The 21,134-nt window shown below is 44.3% G+C and overlaps 2 protein-coding genes across 2 annotated transcripts; both read right to left on the reverse strand.

The window, feature by feature from the left end:
* Positions 1 to 2,782: 2,782 nt before the first annotated feature.
* LOC105917088 (transportin-2) lies at positions 2,783 to 16,840 on the reverse strand. Its single transcript, XM_036134807.1, has 24 exons — positions 16,629 to 16,840; positions 15,873 to 15,972; positions 14,813 to 14,888; positions 14,491 to 14,640; positions 14,134 to 14,240; positions 13,906 to 14,039; positions 13,723 to 13,804; positions 12,448 to 12,570; positions 12,216 to 12,334; positions 12,077 to 12,137; positions 11,770 to 11,941; positions 9,954 to 10,106; positions 9,608 to 9,833; positions 9,351 to 9,522; positions 9,073 to 9,267; positions 8,827 to 8,985; positions 5,743 to 5,830; positions 5,511 to 5,609; positions 5,326 to 5,421; positions 5,157 to 5,232; positions 4,953 to 5,052; positions 4,777 to 4,851; positions 3,010 to 3,139; positions 2,783 to 2,923 (listed from the first exon to the last, which is right to left on the reverse strand). The coding sequence occupies exons 2-23, from the start codon at positions 15,969 to 15,971 to the stop codon at positions 3,032 to 3,034; spliced, it is 2,670 nt and encodes an 889-aa protein (XP_035990700.1). The 5' UTR covers position 15,972; positions 16,629 to 16,840; the 3' UTR covers positions 2,783 to 2,923; positions 3,010 to 3,031.
* A 363-nt stretch (positions 16,841 to 17,203) lies between these two features.
* rln3b (relaxin 3b) lies at positions 17,204 to 20,580 on the reverse strand. The gene is made up of 2 exons (XM_012851793.3): positions 20,257 to 20,580; positions 17,204 to 18,087 (listed from the first exon to the last, which is right to left on the reverse strand). The coding sequence occupies exons 1-2, from the start codon at positions 20,429 to 20,431 to the stop codon at positions 17,822 to 17,824; spliced, it is 441 nt and encodes a 146-aa protein (XP_012707247.1). The 5' UTR covers positions 20,432 to 20,580; the 3' UTR covers positions 17,204 to 17,821.
* Between the last annotated feature and the right edge of the window lie 554 nt (positions 20,581 to 21,134).

The raw sequence follows: 21,134 nt of genomic DNA on the forward strand, positions 1-21,134 counted from the left end.
TTCCTATGTCCAAAGTCCACCTGTGTCTAATTTAATCTCACTATGGCTTGTTAAGAGAATATTAGTGAACAAAATGCATTACAAAGACTGAGGATCATAGCAGACAGGTCAGGGAGAAAGTTGTAGAGAAGTTTAAAGCATTAAGAGTTAGGTCACGATAGAATATATCGACCTCCCTGAGCACTGTTCAATCCATCATACAAAAATGGTTGACCATGAAAGCTAGGCATCTAAGCATGCAAGATGACCACAGAGACTCTGGAGGAGCTGCAAAGATTTATAGCTCAGATGTGAGCATCTCAACAGCTCAAGTACCCCACAATTGTGACCTTTTTTCGGAAGGGTGGCAAAGAAATGAAGCAATTTTTAAAAGGCAGCCATAGGATACCCTGTTTAAAGTTTGACCCAAACCACGTGGACAAAGGTTTTCTTGTCAGATGAGACCAAATTTTAGGGTTTTTTTTAGGTGGCATGCGAAACACTTGCGTGCCAAGTAGATGGCATTGCAAAGCACCTTAAACGCAGAGGTAGCAAAAATTCTGCTGCGAAAACTTTTTACCAGAACTAATGGGAAGATGAGCGGAGCTATAAAAAAAAAGAAAGAAAGAAAAAGAACCTGTTAGGAAGCTGCAGAAAATGTCAGACTGGGGTCAAAGCTCTCCTTCCAGCAGGACAACTAAACTAAACTAAACATGGCGCCAGAGCTGCAAAAGCATTTTCATGCGTTAAAATGGCCTAGTCAAAGCCCAGACCTAAATGGCACTGAGACTCTATGGAAAGCAGTTTCTCTCTATCCAAATTGACATTAGATTGAGCTATTTTGCAAAGAATAGGCGAAACGTTTCTATGTCTTTATTATTGAGCGCTGCTTTGGGTCGGTCTTTCAGGAAGTCCTCATAAAAAACACATATTTGTGGTTTGTGGACAAAATGTAAAAAAAATAAATAAATAAAATAATTCTAAGTTGGAAGGGTATAAATACTTTTGCAGGGCGCCGTACATCCTCACTGTGTAAAGACACAAAGCATGCATACAGATTAGGCTGAGGCAGGCTACATCCCTTTCGTAAACCGTATCACTCCTCCATTAAACATGCTTATTGGCAAAAACTAAATGTCCTCATGCACTCGTCCTCATGCAGGATCTCGCACACGCACCCAACACACACACACACACACACACACACACACACACACACACACACACACACACACACACACACACACACACACAGAGCTCAGTAATATGGCAAGGTTAGTCGTTGTAAAAGTGCGGATTAGTCGCAGTTTCACAAAGTCGCTTTTATTTTGCCATTTAGTATTGAGATATTTTTGCCATTCAAAGACACTTAATTTCACAGTGCAACACAGTATGACAAACACTGACATTAGGGTCAAGACATATCATATGGGTGAGGTTTAAAAAACAAAAACAAAAAATACCTTACAAATAAAAAAAAACTAAATAAAATAAAAAGTGCAAAAAAACAACTTAACAGTCACTGAATATAGCATCAATTCCATTTTTGTGTTAAGTGTGTGAATTTCAGTTCACTACAGAAACAAAAAAAAAAAATCATCAGTAGCAGCAAAAAAACAAACAAAAAAAACTATTATAAAACATTATAAACATCACAACCAATCACTTTTTTTTTTTACTAAAGATATCAATATGGCAACAAATGGATATCAATACAAATGTAGACAGACACATTTACACACACACACGCTCTCTCGCTCAGTCACATGCACACACACACACACACACACACACACACACACTTGGTCACAGTTAACAGGTGCCAAGGACATTGCGGTGGGGAGTCAAGTTTTTAGCTCGGTACCATGTCCAAAAAACAAAATAAAAAAAAAATAAAAAAAATTACACATTTCACACACCGTTGAAGAATGCCAAAAAAATAACAAAACAAAACAAACATAGGATTTACAAACTTGCGACATGCACGCACACGACGAGCTGAAACCTCGGAGACGAAACTACGGATGCGGTTTTCTTTGCACGATTTCCTCCCGCTCCGGCGAGAAAAAAAAACAAAACAGAAGTGTTAGCCCTATTCACCCCCTTCCCAGAGGAATGTTGCTTTTTCTTTTTTCTTTTCCCCGGCGGAAAATAAAAAAGGCTTCCCGCTCTCTCTAACTCTCTCTCTCTCTTTCGTTCGATCGATCAGGTAGAAAATGTAGACAGCAATATGTGTGATAGATGATAGCTCTGTAAAGCAGCACTCTGGTAAGAATGAAAGGTAGGAAACATAGATGAGGATAGGTGAGATCGTCTTACAGTTAAGCAGAGTTGGGTGTGCACAGATGGAGCATTTGATATTGAATCTTATTTCCCCCCAGAAAATGAAGTTATTATTAGAGAGTTGTTTTCTTTTTCCTGTCTGTCCCTAACTCGGTGTAGAAGGTCGGTAAAAGTCGAAGCCACAGTGCCACCCACAGTCTGTTCCCATGTACAGCATGTGCAACTTCATGTGTGTGTGTGTCTGCTTTTTGTCTGCCCTAACTGTCCCTGTCGTCCCAGCCAGGAATCAAACCGCCTCCCGCTGGTTCTCTCCTCCTCCATAGTGAATCCCCCTCTCCCTGTCTGTCCCTGAACTTTTCTCCGTGCTGCTCTCTTTCCCGGCTGGTCGCCTCTATCTGTCCCTACCAGTTAGTTGTCGTCGTTGTTGTTGTTTTTTTTTTTGTTTTTCTGTGTCGGGTCCCTGCCTAGTTAAATCTAGAGGTGTCCCCCCTGTCCCTCCCTCCCAACCCGCCCTCCCTCCCTCTATGGACAAACACATAGGGCGTGGGGGCCGTCCATCAGGGGGAGCGGCCAAAAGCGTCCCTCTCCCCTCCCCCCAGATCAGGGCCGTGCAATACACAGATGGATGAGTTTCCCATTCACCCTCCTCCTGCTGGCTCACCTGGAAAAAATAAATAAATAAATAAATAAACAAACAAACAGGGTGTTTTTAATTCAATTGACTCTGAATGTGGGGGAGGGGCTTACCTCTTGGGTGGCTGTGGAGAACCTAAACACCGTAGCAGGCTGCCAGTCTCTCCTTCAGCAGTGGGGGGAACTGCTCTGAAAACTGCTGCCAGTTCTCCTCGCCGACCTGCTCCTTGAAGCCATGCAGGATCTGTGGCGTCAGACGACAAAAAAAAAAATAAATAAAAGCACATCGTCAATGTGTGCAAAACAACTCGATTCGTTTATGCTCCCTCCATAAGGTTGCTTTGTGCTTGACGCGCATAAGTTTCATGCGGAAATGAGATCCGGAAGACAACGCCTGCAGCATTTATGCCCTGTGCGGCTTTTACTCCAAAGTAGCACTATTCTCCTAGACTCTAGAGGGCAGTGTTGCGCTCCTACGGCAAGTGTACTACACCCTATACCATGTTGAAGTAAAAAAAAAACAGTTGTTTCAAACATTTACGCCTCTTACCGTCTTCCAAGAGCGATGCATATTTCTGTCCAGAAGTTGTTAATTAGTTTTTTTTGGGCCGAATCATAAAGATGTCTATATTTACGAACCACCATGTTTTTCTGCGCGGGACAGTCTGCGTAGTTAGGAATTTTGCTGGGTGAGGGGAGCGGAAACTTTGGGCCGACGTAATATGGCCGCGTGGATGCATCAGGCGTAACCCAGACTTTACGCTTTGCGTGTTACCAAACATCACCAGACTCACTTAAGACTAGCTTCGCCACAGTTTGCCAATGCCTCAGTCAGGTTTAATATAGCGATGAAGTCGTCCGTGGACCCGAGTCGGCAGATTTTCAGCTCGATCGGCCCGGACTACTGACCAGCCAGTCAGAAACCCAAAACTTTAGCCTTCAGGAATCCAACATTTTATGCCGATCAATCAACACCCCACCTCCAGGCGTTATGCCAAAGTTATTACTGAGTGAAAAATAAAAATAAAATCAGGTCAAAAAAAGAGATGCAAGAAGCTATTTAACAGGAATTTGTATTTCCTATGACATGTCTACTGCAAGAGAGAAAATTGGTGGTGGTGGCAGCATCAAGCTGTGGGAACCCGTTTACTTAGCAGCACTAGGGAAGCTGAATTGAGCCAAATGTGGGGCAGTCCTGGAGGAAAAGCTGGAAAACGCTGCAGACAACTCGTGACTGCATAGAAGTTCAGCACAGTCCAGCAGAACAGCAACCCTAAACATGGAGCCAGAGCTACAGAGATATAGTTCAGCTCAACTCATTTTATATGTTAGAATGGCCTAGTCAAAGTACAAGCCTAAATCTATAAAAAAAAAAAAAAAAAGGAGGAATACTATGGGTCATTTTCCATCACTTCATAATTATGTGCTACTGTTTCCTTACTAAATAAAAAACAAATTAACTAGAATCAAATGAAATGTACAGTGGTGACAAAATCTAAAACAAAATACTTTTAAAAGACACTTTATTTATGAAATTACAACCACATTGCTCTTAAATCCAAAATATTTGAGCTAAAAGTTGATCACGTAAGAATCAAAGAATGAAAAGAAGAGAACATTTGGGAATTGGGAGCAAATCAGGAAAAATCAGGAGATTTTAAAGGGCTTAAATTTGGATGATTAAAAATAAACACATTTCAGATCCAACAGAAACCTTCAATATTGTCTAGCCGCTGGTGTCAGTTAATTTATTACAATTACTTTGAAATAAATGCTGCTGCAGAGACACGTTGCGTGTCGACACTTTCCCGAACGCGTCTCTCACAAAAGAAACGCGAGATGGTGAGTTGATGGACGAGACGTGTGAAACCAGACCCTTACCTTGTAGAACATGTCTCTCAGATCATCCTTAGGGTTCACCCAGGAGGCCACAGCATCGCAGAAGAAGATGAAATCCTGAACGACAAACGGAAAAAGCAGTGCAACAAGTGTAAGACGGGAGGAGGCAGGCGGGGGGGGGCTGTAGCTGAACGCCACGCACAGCTTCAGCGCCTCACCTGCACCACACCTCCGGGGTTCACGCCGATCATTATGCAAATCCCGCGGAAGGCCGAGTCTTTCTCCTCGTTGTCTCGGATGTTGCGCAGAGACGTGCACCTGGAACGAGTGACGGAGGAAGTCGTTAACAGCAGGTGCCTAGAATTTTAGCAGCAAAAAAAACAAAAGAAAAAAAAAAAAAAAAGAAAAACAAATGCCCCCACCAGGGTCGGATAAACTGCGGCAGCATGGGAGCGACCTCCTGAGGGCAGACGTAACCCAGTCTGCCGATGGTGATGGCTACAACATGAGCACAGACAGCATTAGGGCGTCTAACCAGAGGTTAAAACATGCAGGAGACGGCCGTGCGAATGCAAACAAACGTCGGCGCACCTGTGTTTTCCAGCAGGGTCTTGGGCGTGTTGGGTCGGTTAATGATCTCAACCAGCTGGTTCAGAACCATGGCTATGTACGGCTGCATCTCCACTCCTGAGTGATGAACAAACAACAAAGTGAGACACGCGTCATGGTCCCCTTTTTTAGATCACGACGGACGTCGAGCTGGCGGCGGCACGAACCCATCTGCATGCAGATCTCCCCTATGGCCCAGGTGGCGTTGTTGCACACCGAGATGAATTCTGGGTTCAGGTTTGTGCCGAGGATCGGCATAAATTCGGCTGTGGGACAAAAAAGCAGACGGGGGGAAAAAAAACACACGTTTTAATTGGCTCACGGTAAGAATCGAGACCAGCCTGCGTTGTCCGTAGGCCGCGGCGACGGGGAGGAAGAGAGGAGGAAGAGGAGGATTACCGATGCATGGTTTGACGTGAGGGAAGCAGGCCTTGGTCAGGTCCCCCAGCAGAGCGAACGAGCTCTGCCTCACCTCGGGCATCGTATCCTGAGACAAAAAGACACAAAAACAGACAAAGACGGATGTAAACGAAAGAAGCGGAGCGATGGCGCACGTCCCCTCGTCCGATCATCGGGACGGGCCAACAGGTGATGAACAGGTCCATAAGTGGATAAGAGTCTGGGAGGGTTTTGCCCAAGCAGAAGTATTCACACCCCTTGAACCTTTGAAGTCACTTGATTAATATTAGAAGGGATCCACAACATCTGCTGCAACAACAACATTGATTATGACTGCCCCCCCCCCACTGCAGCCTGTTTCCCTTCCCTCAACACAACCGTCCCTCACCACTCTGTGACCTTCTTACTCAATAAAAACATACATCAGCGCATGGACATCAAAGGGCAGCGGAGGCCGGCTCAACGGGCCACGTGCGTCATTTGCGTGAGGTAATTTGCATGCGTGGCGCTTTAAATATATTTTCCTACCAAATACTGCCTCCGAGCCGTCCTTTGCGACGACTGTCGTCACAGCGCGCGCCGACACTGCAGTGGCGGTTCAACACATTGTGCATCTCTAGTGAGTCTACCTATGAACCCGGCTCTTCTCTCAAGGCCTCAGAGGTTTGAGAGAAGAGGAACCGGCTTAATGAAAACCGAGGAGCACGGCAGACAGTTTAGAGACGGAGATGTGAGACCGTTAAAGCAGCGTGGCGTTATAAACTTTCCCAAGATGCCGTTCAGACCAGCATCTGGAAACAGAGTTTGCCGAACCTGCTAAGGATGGCATATACGGACTTGAAATTTTATTACGATATAATTTGAGGTGTTTATTGTGATAACAATTGAAGTGATGATACAAAAGGTATTTATGACTGCGTGTCTCTGCAGTCAAGGCCCCTCAAACATAAACACCGTATTGTTGGACCAGACTATAAGTCGCATTTATTTAGAAATTTATTTCACACAATCCAAGACTAAAAGCTGGCATTTAATCTGTTAAGGCAATGACAGGCTGAATAATATGGAACATACCTGGGAGGTATGTTGCATATTTTTGAGGTAAATGAGGTAAATAAGCATAAGAAGCCTCCAACTCTAACCCGTCAGGGCATTTCAGCGTAACGGCCCGTAACGCTGAAAGTTGTCAGTTACGCTGAAATTAGACCGTGATCGTAGCGGTGCTACGTGCTAAGCTAACAGCACGACATGGATGTTTCAGAGCAACATAAAGCTCACGTGCATCAGTGAAGTTGTAAAACGCCCAGACAGCAGACCTGTAAGCTAGCGCTAGCTGTTATTAGCCTCACAGACAGCCCGATAAAAGTCGTCTCGATCTGGGCTCTCCTTTCAAGCTGCACCAGGCGACGCCCAGCTGCGTGAATGGAGACTGAAACAGCGAAACAACATATAAACATGTGTTTATAATGTTTCAATTAATTTTTAAGTGGCACAGGTTATAGTTTGCACCATCCTAGTGCGCCCCCGTGTGGCTATAGACGGTAACATTTACTACTTGGTTCATGCTGGTCAGTATGATTTAGCATTTAAAATTGATATATATGTCACACCTGACTGTAAGTCGCAGAATTGGTCAAAGAATGAAAAAAAAAAGTGACTTACAGACCGAAAAAGACAGTACTGCGTTAAAAAATAATCTCTTTTTTTTTATAAAATAAGCTCCATTATGACACCAGTTACACAATGAAGTGTGATTTCTCTCACTAAACTGCACTGAATCATAATTTTCTATTCAGTGATAATAACTGATGCTCTCATGGACCAAACAGTGGAGAAACTATTAAAAAGTAGCAGGTTTTGGAGTTTATATTAACCATTAATCAGAATTTGTCTCCTCTTGAAAAGAAATTGCTCGTAACACCATGATATCCGGCCATCCTTACCGCCAACCTACCGAGACGTGGCAGTCAGCCTGAGCTGGCAGGCTGTGCACAGAGATCTCTGAGTAGAGCAGCAGCAGACCAGAGCCCCACGGAAACTCCACAGGAGCTGCAGAGATCCACAGCCCGGGATGGAGAAGATGTCTCACGACAACTCCACACCCTAAACCTGCCGTTTACATTAGAGTGGCGAGCAGAAAGTCATTAACACGCCACATCCTCTGGGATGGTGGCAACGCCCATTATGCTGCAAAGATGTTTTCCTCCAATAAGGATGGGGAAGCTGGTCCGACTAGATGGGAAGATGCATTAAAACTAGATGGCTGAATCTGTGGTGAGACTTAAATTATGTTCATCTGTTCAGTCGGGCTGGGTTTGAGCTAATGGACTCAGATTTTAGACGTGGAGAAACGGTAGAGGCCCCGGAGAGATGCCCCGAAAGACCGTCTACTACGTCACCTTAATCTGGTCCATCACATAAAAAACCAAAATAGAAAAACGCAGATTTGCAGCTGCAATGTGACAAAATGTAAAAAGAATGCAATATTTGTGCAAGGCGAAGTATTTCGGTAATAAATAAGAAAACCCATTTCTGATACCTCCTATACCTGCAGCCCCTGTATTACAGAATATAAAGCTGTATCCTAGGGCTGGATGATATAGAAAAAAAAGCATATTGATAAAATATACATCATATTGATCGATATTGATAATTATCAACAAATTTAAAGCATATTTTAAGTACAGCCTCTGACCATTTCATGCTATTGCTTCGCGATCTACTTCTAGATACAAGCACTCAATTCACACTCAACCAACCTTTTAACAAAACTGCAAGTTTTAAAAAAGAAAAAAAGAACACATGCTCTCTGAACTCTTTTTAAAGTGGGCGGAGCTTGGTTACTGGGTCTGTGTTGTGATTGGTTGGGAGGATGTAATGATTGTAATATGAACCTACATCGCTAAAATTAGGAAGAAGGAGGGAAATCCTGTTATTCTGTTGAACCTTTATTGACCCCTTTTTCTCTATCATCCATATACGTCTATAGATCGATATATATTGTTATTGAATTATCGTCCAGCCCCACTGTATCCACAGAGCTGATAGCAGGAACAAACCAAACAGCCACTGAACTCCACTCACCTGCATGCACTGGAACAGCAGGGTCATGATGTTGCTGCGGGCCACCAGCGTGTCCACGTGGCCCCCGAGCCCCTCGGCCAGCCCGCTCAGCAGGTCCAGGGCCACGATCATGAAGTCCTTGTCCGGCGCCTCGTACTGGTCCGGCTGCTGACTGTACATCTGAGAAACGCCGGAGCGGCCGCCGTCATTTCATGCAGCGATGCAAAACGAGCGCGTTTTAAGGCGGTGCGTGGGAGGGCGGCTCACCATGGCCTGAGCCAGCGTCTTCTGGACCAGAGTCACGCAGCGCTGGTACACGGGCTCGCAGTACGGGAGGAAGCCGCTCTGCAGCGCGGTGGCCACCGACGACAGGCACTCCAGCAGCGGGAAGAGGTCTTTGTCCTCGTCCTTCAGCTCGTTCCATTTGGCTATGAGAGGGGGCATCAGCTTCTGGATGTACTCCTGAAATAAAAAGAACAAAAGGGTTTAGCTGCAGGCCGTGCGAACGGGGGGTTGCGCGTGCGTCCCGTGTCTGCGGCGCTCACCGGCTGGTTGAGATGGTGCCCCACGGAGTCGGCCAACGTCCCTATGGCATCGTAGAGGATCAGCAGATTCTTGTGCTGGTATTTGCCGAAAGCAAAGACCAGCGTGTCCAGGATGAAGCTCAGATACGGCACCAGCTCCGTGCACGCCTCCTCCTCCAGGGTGGCGAAAGCGCTGCGGGCCCACAGGACACGGGTGAGCAGGAGGACACGAAAAAAAACAAATATATATATATATAAAAAAGAGCTAAGAGCTGCACCTGCAAGCCGCCTCCTGCACCCGTTTGTTTCCATCCAGGATGCGTTTGAGGAGCTCCGTCATGAGGGGCTTCAGGTGAGCGTCGGGGGGCTGGCTGACCACCCAGTGGGCGTAGCGGCTCAGGGTCCAGCAGGCGATGGAGCGCACCAGAGCCTTCTTGTCGCACAAGCACTGGATGAGGTGAGGAATGAGCTCGGGCAGGTAAGGTACCATTCCCTGCATGCAACCTGAAAAAAGGAGGAGAACTAGTTTCAACGTTACTCTGACGAGGAGAGGTTCGTTTTTTTTCTGTTTCGCTCCAGGAAAAAAATCTTCGTTTCCGTTTAACGTCCGTGTTTGTGTCTAACCCTCGGCGATGGCCCCCAGCACCAAGATGCCCGACTCCTTGATGACCCAGTCCGGGTGGAACAGCAGTCCTTTGAGCAGAGGCAGGAGATGGGGAAGCAGCTCCTCGCGGAACACGTTGGCCAGGACGTCCAGAGCCGCGGCGGAGCACTTTCCTGGGAGGGGGGGGAGGAAGAGAGAACAGGGGAAACCTCGTTTTAACATTGGTTACATCCGCTAATAACAACATGCAGAGCCATCATGTTAAATTTACTTTGCATGCAACTGCGGTAAAACTACCCAGTTAGCTACCAACGCTGAGATCGGGATATTTTCCCATTTCTGTCATGCTACAACAAAGCGATATTTACCTAATCTTTGATAAGAGAATAAACGACACAGACGGATTCTTTCTACTAACAGGATTTTAATCAGGCGTCTGGAAGAAAAGGGACCTGAATACGAATGCAGGCCACGCCTTTAACCTGTTTATTTGTAAAAAAAAAAAAAAAAAAAAAAGAAAAAAAGGAAAAGAAAGAAGAAAAAAGAGAAAAAAAAAAGAAAAAAAGAGAAAAAAGGGGAAAAAAAGAAAAAAAAAAGAAGCAAAAAAGAAAAAAGAAAAAGAAAAAAAGAAGCAAAAAAGAGAAAAAAAGAGAAAGAAAAAAAGGGGAAAAAAAGAAAAAAAAAGAGAAAAAAATTATAAAAAATAAAATAAATAAAAATAAAAAGTCTGAGTCTCAGGTCCCAGAAGTAAAAATACAAAAAGTTCAACGTGAATTTATAGCAGATAATTTCACTGCGCTCAGCAAATTAGGAATCCACGGCTGGGTGGATGGAAACAGAACGATAGTTGAAAGAATAGACGGAAGGAAGGAAGGCTGGGTAGTGAACCAATGGGTCGATGGAGGGGTGAACAGAGCAGAGGGGTGGATGGAAACTTAAAACGGCTGAGAGAATAGACAGACTGACAAAGAGATGGATGAACGGAGGGGAAACGTGTAGATGGACAAATGGATGAAAACAGAAAGTTAGATGAGAGCATAGCAGCTGAACTGACGGAAGAATAGAAAAGATCGATACGAGTTAAACGTCTTCCCTCCTCAAATTCCCTGATATTTTGCTACAGCACAGATTCAACTGTGCTGTAGCATTTCTACTCATTTCCAGGCTTCGTTTCCGCGCAATGGGAGATCGGGCCTTTCCCTGCGCTGTGGAACGATTCGCCTCCTTTTACAGAACCAGATACATTTTAAATCAGGCCTTAAAATCTTCATTTTTACCCAATAGTTTTAATGGCCTCTTTAAACGCTTGGCTTTGCTTTTTATTTGTCTTGAATTTAATGGCTTCAAAACCTCCACTTGTGTATTTTCTCTGCATTTTAATCTCTGCAAAAATAGAACTAAAAATAAGTCAAATTTTCTTTAAACTAGTGTATTTGTCCTTGATTAGAGCAGGTAAATAAGACTATTTACCAATGGAATAAGATTTTTCCACTTAAAATAGGAACAATTCATCTCCATCATCTATTTTCAAGTGCAGGATGTCTAATTATCTTATTTTAGGGGTAAAGATACTCATTCCTTTGGCAGATAATCTTATTTACTGGCTCAAATTAAGGACAAATAGACTAACTTTAAGAACATTTTTACTTGTTTTTAGATCCGGTTTTGCAGTGTGTTCTTATGTTCTTAGTCGTTTTTCTCTCCACTGGAGCACTCTGAGAGTTGCTAGAAATGTAAAGTGCATTACAAATAAAATCTACTGTCATTATAATTGACTGCGCGGCTCCAACTGAGCCCGGCTGACTGCACGGATCCGATCTCGCAGCTCTGACTTACGGAGGTTCCAGTCAGACAGCGTGTCGTCGTCGTCGTCTTCGTCCTCGTCGATGTCCTCGCCCTCCTCTCCCTCCCCTCCCTCGTGCTGCAGAGTCACGGTGCGAGACTTGTGGAAGCGAGGCTTGATGTCCTGCTCGCTGTCGGGAATCGTCTCGTCCTCCTCGACGTCCCCCTGGAGGACGGCAGAGACGGCGGATGAAGTGAAACGTCCTCTCATAATAATGTCCTTCACCCATTATTAAATAAGTTTAATAATGGGTGAAGGAAGGCAGATGCAGAGGGTCTGATTTAAGGAGACGCTGCTTACTTTTAGAAGGATAATGTCGATCTCAGAGTATTTCATCCCATTCACCAAGATAGGAATCAGTCTAAAAAAAAAAAAAGATAAGTTAGGTGAGATAATGTTTTCATCAACTCCGCCCATCTGTCAGCGTGTCTTCACTTACTGAACCAAGTGGCCAGACAGAGCCTCTTTACAGATGGGCTGCTCAGCTAGGGTGAGCCAGAACTCGCAGGCTTCCAGAGCCACGTTCTCGTCTGGGTCCTGGGTCCGCTGCAGCATGTACTGCAGGGAAAAAACATAACAGCTGATAGTGAGGAGGAGGAGGAGGAGGAGGAGGAAGAGGGGACGCGCATCTACGAGAGCGGAGGTGATGAAAGAGTCAGCGGTCGCCTCACCTGAATGATGCTGTGCATGTGCGGGATGAGGCGGTCGATGCGGACCTCCAGCAGCATGACCAGAGCCCGGCAGACGTTCTTCCTCACCTCGCTGTCCTCGTCCCCGGCCAGGGCAAACAGACTCTGCCGAAGGAGACGCAGAGGAGGATGAAAGAGTGACGGTTTAAAGGAAAGAGCAGCGGAAAACCGAGCAGAGAAGGCTGTGTGAGGGTTTAGGGGTAACGCGCAGATTCCTCTGCTGCATTCTGTCCAGTGTTCTCCCGTCTTAAACATGTAGCCGCTTTCTGCGATGGCTCCTGCAAATGTTCCTCTTTTGACCCAGACAGAAACCTCTTTTTTTTTTTTTTAGGAAACCTTTTAATAACATTCTGGATATTTGAGTCTAAAAAAAATGTTTTACCTGATCTGCCAATGCAGTGAGTATTTTCACCCCTAAAATAGGATAATTAGATATACTGCATTTGAAATAAGATGATAGAGATAAGTTGTTCCTAATTTAAGTGTAAAAATCTCATTCCATTGTCAAATTATCTTATTTACCTGCTAAAATCAAGGATAAAATGCACCAATTTCAAGAAGATTTTACTTATTTTTAGTTTTGTTTTTGCAGTGTAAAATAATTAACCGTGGACAGACGAGGAGACACTGTGCCTTCTAGATATTTGAGCAGATGCACGCATAACTCAACAGCTAAACGTGGAAGAATGCAGTCGTGTTCTGTATGTTTAGCGAGAAAATGAAGGGCGGGGGGTTCGTTGTCGTACGTTTCCAGGTCTGTGCTACCTTAGTCATTTCTGTCCAATGGGAACAACCACCGCCACAGTGTGACTCTGTTACAAGTTATAGTTCACTTTTAAAAATAAATTACAATGTGAAAGCAAACTGCACCAAACGAAAAAGAATAAAGTCCGCTTTTGGACCAAAAGGACTTCCCCTGGTGTGAACACGCCCTAAGAAAATGTGCTGCAACTGCTGCTCTTTCACCACTTTCCTTTTCTAAGACAGTTCAAGAAAAAATAAATGTTGTATATAAGACCAGAGGTGGCTCTTGCAGGCCTTTAATGTCTCCATGTTGGAAACCCCTTCCTCCAAGTAGTTGAATTAACTCTTCAGCAAAACAATAAGTTTATAAAGGAGCCTGCTAACATCTCACTCATCTGCACACAGGAACATAAACATGCAGGACATCAGAATTACTCTCCTCCTGCATCACAGAGACACAACTGAAACGTGAGACACCTGAGGATGGAGCAAGATTCTTTTCAAACCCCTCACCTCGATAAACGTATCGATGTTATCCATCAGGGCCTGAGCTCGTCCGATGATGAACTGGTTCACACAAGCGATGGCGTGGGACCTGAAGGAAGACCCAATCAAGAGCTTCTTTAGACGAGACGCTCGACTTTAGGAGACAATAAAAGGGAGATGTGAAGGAAGCGCGGCAGAGATTCAACGAACCTGATCTTGGGGCTGCAGTGTTTGAAGAACTGGAGGAACTTGGGGATCATGATGTTGAGAGGCCGATTTAGAGCGTCGCTGTCCAACAGCTCTGACGAATCCTCGCAGATCTTCTGCAGCGCTCCGAAAGAGCCCTGAAAGGAGGAGCAAATTAGGGGGGACACGATCGAACCGACAGTTAGACGTTGCTCTTTAACCGCCGGGACGTTTACTGTGTGGAGGACGCACCTCGCAGGTGTTATAGTCCTCAGAGTTGAGCAGATTACACAGTTGAGGCAAGAGCTCCGGCCACGTCTGCAGCTCTCCTTTAGAGGCTATAGTTGTGATCAGAATACCTTCACGACATAGGAATAAAAAATTAGTTAATTAAAATTAATTAAACCTGCAGTCAGAGTTCTGGGTTACCTATTTAATGCCACGTAGTCTTCTACACCTTCAAAAATGGGTTAAACACAGTTTGGAGCACCCACGCATCACTTTTTTTGCAAAAAGTCGGCCTCCCACATGGCTGACTGACTCACAATCACTACAGGGTAAATGTTTTCACCCCCCCACACCCACACCCGCCTTCAGCCACACCCTCACCGATCGTAGCTCTGATAAGCGGCGAAGGATCTCCGATGTTGTTGAGGCATTCTCGTTTGATGAAGTCAGCCACGGTGGGGGGGAAGTTCTGGTAGTGAGCTTTCACATTGTTCTTCAGAATCAGACCGCTGAGCGAGCGAGTGGGTTCGTCTTCAGAGAGAGAGAGAGAGAGAGAGAGAGAGAGAGAGAGTACGAAACAGCATTTCAACATGTGGGAAGCGGGATGATGGATACGGAATAGAAACGGTACTGCAAAGTAAAAGCTGTAATATTCATGCTCTAATGTTGCCGTGTTATGTTTGTGTTTTTCAGACGATCATACCCTCAGACTTGAGGCTTGTGAGGACAAAGATGAGATAGTTGTTGAAGTCAGGAAACTGGTTAAGCTGCTCCAGTTTCTGGGTCATCTGTTAAGGAGTTCAGCCGTCCCTGCTTGGCACAAACGTTCGCACACCCTCATCCAACTTTGGCCTTTATGCAGCTGGCATTTATGCACCTTCTGCGTCCGCTAAATCTCGACTCGGGCCGTGGTCGGGCAAGAGCCGTGGGTCCATCACAGGAACGACACAGACACGCGGAAAACCCACACACCCACTCACACCAAAGGGCAATTTACCTCGGCTGATTAACCAACCACACTTCTTTTTAGCCTTGGCTTGATTTCTACACATTTTTTCCCCCTGTCACAATTCTTGACTTTTCCAGAGTACGACCTCGGTCCTTTTAGCCAATTTTAAAGAATACAAAAGCTTGTTGTCACTTAAAAAAATAATAATCTATATTAATACATACATTCAAGCTTTAAACATGATGCCTGCAACAACAACAAAAAAAAAACGACAAACTGTAAGGATAAAGTGATATATGGACTGTTAGATGAACAAAGATGTGGATGTGATGACTAATGCAAAGGCGGAGAGTATTAGTATACTAACAGTAATTAGTATTAGTATACTAACAGTAATTAGTATTAGTATACTAACAGTAATTAGTATTAGTATACTAATACTAATACTAAACCTGCCTCTCGCCCATTGACAGCTGGAGATAGATAAGCGTGTCGGAAAATGGATGGATGAATACTAATATTAATTAGTATTGAAAAACTAGACGTTTTTCAATACTAATCCAGACCTGGAAAACACTTAAATCAAATTGCCTACTTTTCCAGGCTGCTCAGGAACCCTGAGCTTTTGGAAGAAGCCGTAACAGGCGGAAGCCACAAAAAAGCGCCGGCTTTGGGTTTGAGGCACCAGAGCACAGCACCATCCCACCCATGATCAGCATTTAGGCACAGTAAATGAAAACCCAAGGCCCTGGGCTCGGCACACATGGGGGAAACGGGGGTTTCTCCTGCTGCTTATATCATGAGGCGAGGATACTTCTTGCACGGCTCTCTGGGTGGCCGTGTCCGGGGACTGGGAATCCTTGAGCAGCTGAAGCACTTGCTGCAGACCCTGTTCGTCTGGCTGCCACTCCATCCTGGGAAAGACAACACAACATCCGTGAGCTGTTTTGAAAGGCGCTCTGAGTCACGCCAGCGCGCGCGCACACAAACAAACAAACAGGAAGGCAACACGGAAGGCATCCGTCACGTTATCTGACCACAACGCAATCTGACGTTTGAAATCTTCCAAGAGAATGAAACTACGCCGTAAACGGCTGCCGGGTTTCGTGACGAAGCCGGTTCTGTGACATGACTGGCTAAAAAACAAAAACAAAAAAAAAAAAGCATCCCCCGGTTTCCTAGCGACGAATCCCAAAAATTAACACAAGCCAGTGCTAAGCTAACGGCGAATTAGCCTCGGTACCTTTCTGGTAAGTTATAAACTGCGAGCCGAGGAGCGTTTTCTCCCCCATGAGGCCCAGACGGCGCAAATGTCCCTGACACGGCTAGCTAGCTAGCTGGCTAGCTTAGCGTCAACCGCTGGGTTAATAAATGCGTGCTCGCTGGTTTCTTAAACGGCCGCGAGGCGGAAATCACGCAGATCCCGGAACACGCAGCTATAAATCTGAACGTCTAATCAACGAGGCGGGCAGCCTTAGACGTGCGTAACAAAACAAACCGGACATTAGCCCAAAGCTATAAGTAGCGTAAATAGCTAGCGTCGGTGTGAAAGTAGCGCGAAACATGTTACCTGGTCTCTCCGGTGTGCTTGGGTCTATGTTTACACAGAAAAGATTGCAGTCACGCCGTGAAAACCCCACAACATTAAACAAAATATCGCAGCTGGCTGTGTGGGGAGGGAAGCCGTAGTCTCTGGAGGTCTGTGTATTTGCTAGGCTAGCTTGTGTATGACAGAGATCGCATGCCTTGCGAACAAGCCGGGTGACCTGTTTGGTTCTTGTCGGCTTCCGTAGTGAACACAGAGGCTGAGCCAGGTGACTGCGCAGAAGGGCACGTTTGAACACAGCTGCTTTTCTGTTATCCAGAATTTGGTAATCCGTTTATAATAAGGTGTCTTTTCGATATAAAAGCATACAATGCGTTTTAGTTCGTGAATATCGTTGATGACTTGTTTTGAGTTTTATTTTTGACCACCAGATGGTGCCAGCGTGTGATTACTGTGTCTCTATTGTCCTGATTGATGTGTAGTTTAAAGCGCACATGCAACAGGTGGGACTTTAAACCTCAGTCAGTAGAATAAAAAAAAATTATTCTGTTAAAATGGTTCTCTTACGAAGTGCAAAAAACAATCACACAAACCCCCTCTGATCACCTGTAGTTATTTATTTTTTATAGTCTTACAACATCTTATACATCTTGTGTAACTTTAATGGTACAGTTATGTGATTCCTTTTTTTTTTTGTTATACAATGCTCTTTCTTTTGATACAGGTTTACAGGTTATGACTAACTGGAATCTGTAAAATTGTCTTCAAAGAAGGGTTTTTATTTCTGCATGTCCTCCTGTTTAAAAGAGAAGTAAAACACCCTAAACACTCTGAATGTGGCAACAGAACTCAAGCTGTGGTGTCACCAGCTATGTGACGGATGAGATGTGAGTTACAAGACAAAATGTTTCATAATAATTGAGTCATAATTTAGTAGTGTGTTTTCGTAACTTGTTCGCTTTATGTCTACTCTTTCCTTTATTTTGAAATCCTTAACATCACTGCTTGTGAAACAGCATTTTGCTCAAGTGGGAATGCCTTTAATGCATGAAACATAGCACATTGGTTCTTCCAAAAGGAACCGACTCTAAATCTACACATTTTCAGTCTGTGACAGTCACAGTAACACATTTTGTGATCAACATATGGGAGAAAAAAAAAATCATGGATTCTAACATGAAGTCGTACGTGTCAGTCAGTGAGCGGGTGAGCAATGTTCAGCACAGAGAGCTGATCTCACTCTTGCTGCAGCCCCATTTGCAGCAAGCGTTGGACAGTCCCACCACTACTTCCCGTCCTTTCCTGTCTGCGCCCCGCAGTGCCTCCAGCACCTCCTCTGAGAGTGGCGAGCGAGCCGAGCGGCTGAAACCAGCAGCGTTCACCACTTGATCCTTCCATGCTTGGGAACTGGCAGGATCCTGCTCAGAAGGCTGAGGGACTGAATTTGTCCTCCACGGATCAAGGATCTCCTCCCCAATAAGAGCTGATCGAAAGGAGAATACGTATCAATACCCTGATTTGACTTCAGAGAAAACACAGAACATGTGGATGTCATTTGCTGGTTATCTACAGGAGAGGGTTGTTTTTCTGCTGTGATACTATTTTATATTTTTAATGATGGCAAAGGTTTTCCACACCGGCAGGCATTTCCTTAAATTTGCTGATCACACAGTTCTAGTCGGCCAGCTACAGGATGGAGAAGTCAGCCATCATGATCAGCCGGTTGCGACAGAATGGTGCAGCCTCCACTTCCTTCAGTCTAAATCAGCTTCATTGAAAGCGTTGTAAGCAGTTCATGTCTTACAGGCAGTAGATAACGGTTTTGGTGTCTTCATTTAGTCTAAATCCATGTTAGTTGGTCCTGGTTGCTGAAGGTAGTGGCTAGTCCAAGAGGATCAAAGACTTCTGTGGACTTATACCATACTGAAACAACTCAAAAACATCCTAGTGGACTATGTTCATGCTGCTATCGCATGAACCTTTAAATGTTTGAGTCACTTGCATTGGAAGGCTGTTTAGAAAGAAGCTGATAAACATGTCTACTGGGAATGGAGGCTTCACCACGATCTTCTTATGGGAAACACATTCTGAGAGCAGAAGCAATTCCAGTCAGAGTCACTGACGTAAACGTGAAGCAGAGTTAAAAGAAAACAGATTTTACTGTTTGGGATAAACATTTTATTTTGTTACTTTCATTTCCGTTATGTGTTTCCCACAAGAAGACCATTGGTGGCACATGGCTCCCTTTTCAAGCGTTATACAGTCGACTTCTATATCAGATGACTTCCCAATGCAAACGTGACAATGATTTAAAGGTTCATCAAATGGTGTTCGCGTGAACCACAACGTTTTTGCCATTGGAGTTTTTCTTTCACGGGAGAAGTACGTAGTGTTCTTGGCTCCTCTCAGTCTAACCTTTACGTTCAGCCTCTGGGACCAAGTAAGCTTGATTTACGCTCAACGAAGATGCCAAGAGAGTTATTTATAGCAAGACAGATATTAACAGCTATTAACGGAACTTGACTTGAAAAATCCTGAATTGTCCCTTTACTGTGCAGAAAATGAAGGACGTGGCCATCATTTATTTTCCGGCAGCTGTGAAAATGGCTGACATATCCCAGGACAGTGAGCGACATAAACCTTGACCCAGGATAGCCACAACAGTCCAGCTCTCTGCAAAAAGACCCTTCAGAGAATTGAATACTGTTACTATTGAAAGGACTTCAATGGTTGTAGTCTTAAAAAAAAACGTATAATCTCCTGTTATTCCAGCTTTTCTGCACAAAACAATGTTTGTCCAACATTGATCGTTGCCAATTAAAACGCTGATGTACAGCATCATTTTCTGGCACGTGTCAATGGCAGGAAACATTTAGAGAAAGCTTTTTCAGCCCAGAGCATGCATATCTTTTTAAGGAGCTGCACCAAAAACGTTTTGGTGCAGCCGATACAGATTCCCAGGTTTATTTCAAGCTTGAGCTAAATTTGCTAAATCAGTTTTTAATCCAACTGAAAATGAAGGAATACAAGATTCTCCCAATTTACTGCAGTAGACACATGTCCCTAACACATGTGTGTGTGTTTCTAAACACAAGTAGGGGAATCAAATTGCCTGCTGTTGTTGGATGAGAGTTTAGAAAGAAAATGGTTAGTTTGGATGCATATAATGAACAGGGAAAAAAATCCGATTTTTCATTATTTGACCATCACCAGTCAGAGCCAATCAATGAAAAATGGGCTAATTGTGATCTCTGGCCGATTGAGTGATACCTCTTTTAAGATGAGCTCTTTTTTCCTTTAGGAAAGAGATATCTCCTCTTTGAAAAATGACCTAAATAAATAAAAACTCTGTTCAATGTGCAATTACCTGCAATTATTAATTTGCACTGTGAACTATCAGCACTTTTTTTTTTTTCTTCTTGCTTTAATTTACGTTTGGTTATCTGAGTCTATTTTTTATATGCATCTTGATGCACCTATACTATTATCATTGTTTTGCTATTGTTATTGGTTGTTTCCAGCTATTTTTACTACTACCCCCGCGCCCCCCACCCACTTTTAGGAACAGTAAAGGACATCGGAATTTGAATTATGAAAACAATCTTACATTCGTAGTGCCCCCCCCCCCCCTCCCACCCCAATTTTATCTTACCTGAGTCTTCTATGCTTCTTCTCCAGCGAGAACCACCGCATGTAAAGATGACAGCGCGTATGAACTCTCTTCCGCACAGTTTTACCCCGTAGAAAGAAGAATGACCATCAGTACACTGAGCAAAGTGTACAAATGCCATGAACAGGCCCAATGTTAAGAGTGCTGCTTTCAACATGCTGACGGAATAAATGACTCTGTGGGCTGTGGCTATTTCTCTGGATGGTCCCGGCACTTTTTAAAGGCTTCAGAACCTCATAGATGGACCCCAGTGCCGCTTCCCTTATCAGCGTCCTCGGAGATAGAACTGCTGACCTTTTAGGGGCAACAATGCTGGAAGAAAAAGGATGATGCTAGAACCGATGTCAACAGAGCTCTTGGTAATCTAATCACCTGTGACCTTAAGCTGGCCTTTCAGTCCTTTACATCAATCAGGGTTTGCTGTTTGTCACCAGAACCGTCTCCGTGTTGGTATCTGTTCTGCTGTGGATGGATGGAGATCACTATCCATTCACACTGAAGATACCTAATATGCCAGAGGCTGGTGACACACAGTGTATGTCCCAAGTAATACAGCTCTGATCACAGAAAAACAAGTTCTGAACGATACTCTATCCCTGTTATTGTTTTGTTCAGAAACATGGAAAATGGTGTCGCGATAACGCCTCGTAATTGTTCACTCCCCTTGAACTTTGTCACATTTTGTCATTCTAAAACCGTTAACTTTATTGTTTTTCATTAGGACTGTATTTAATACACTTACACAAAGTAGTGCACCACTGAAAAAAGTTTATCTTTTTTTTAACAGTCAAAACCTTCAAATACAATTAAAGCTACAAGTCTATTTGTTGTATGTCTCTTCCAGCACTGGACATCTACAC

Source organism: Fundulus heteroclitus, unplaced genomic scaffold (genome assembly GCF_011125445.2).
Source record: "Fundulus heteroclitus isolate FHET01 unplaced genomic scaffold, MU-UCD_Fhet_4.1 scaffold_92, whole genome shotgun sequence".
NCBI classification, from domain to species: Eukaryota; Metazoa; Chordata; class Actinopteri; order Cyprinodontiformes; family Fundulidae; genus Fundulus; species Fundulus heteroclitus.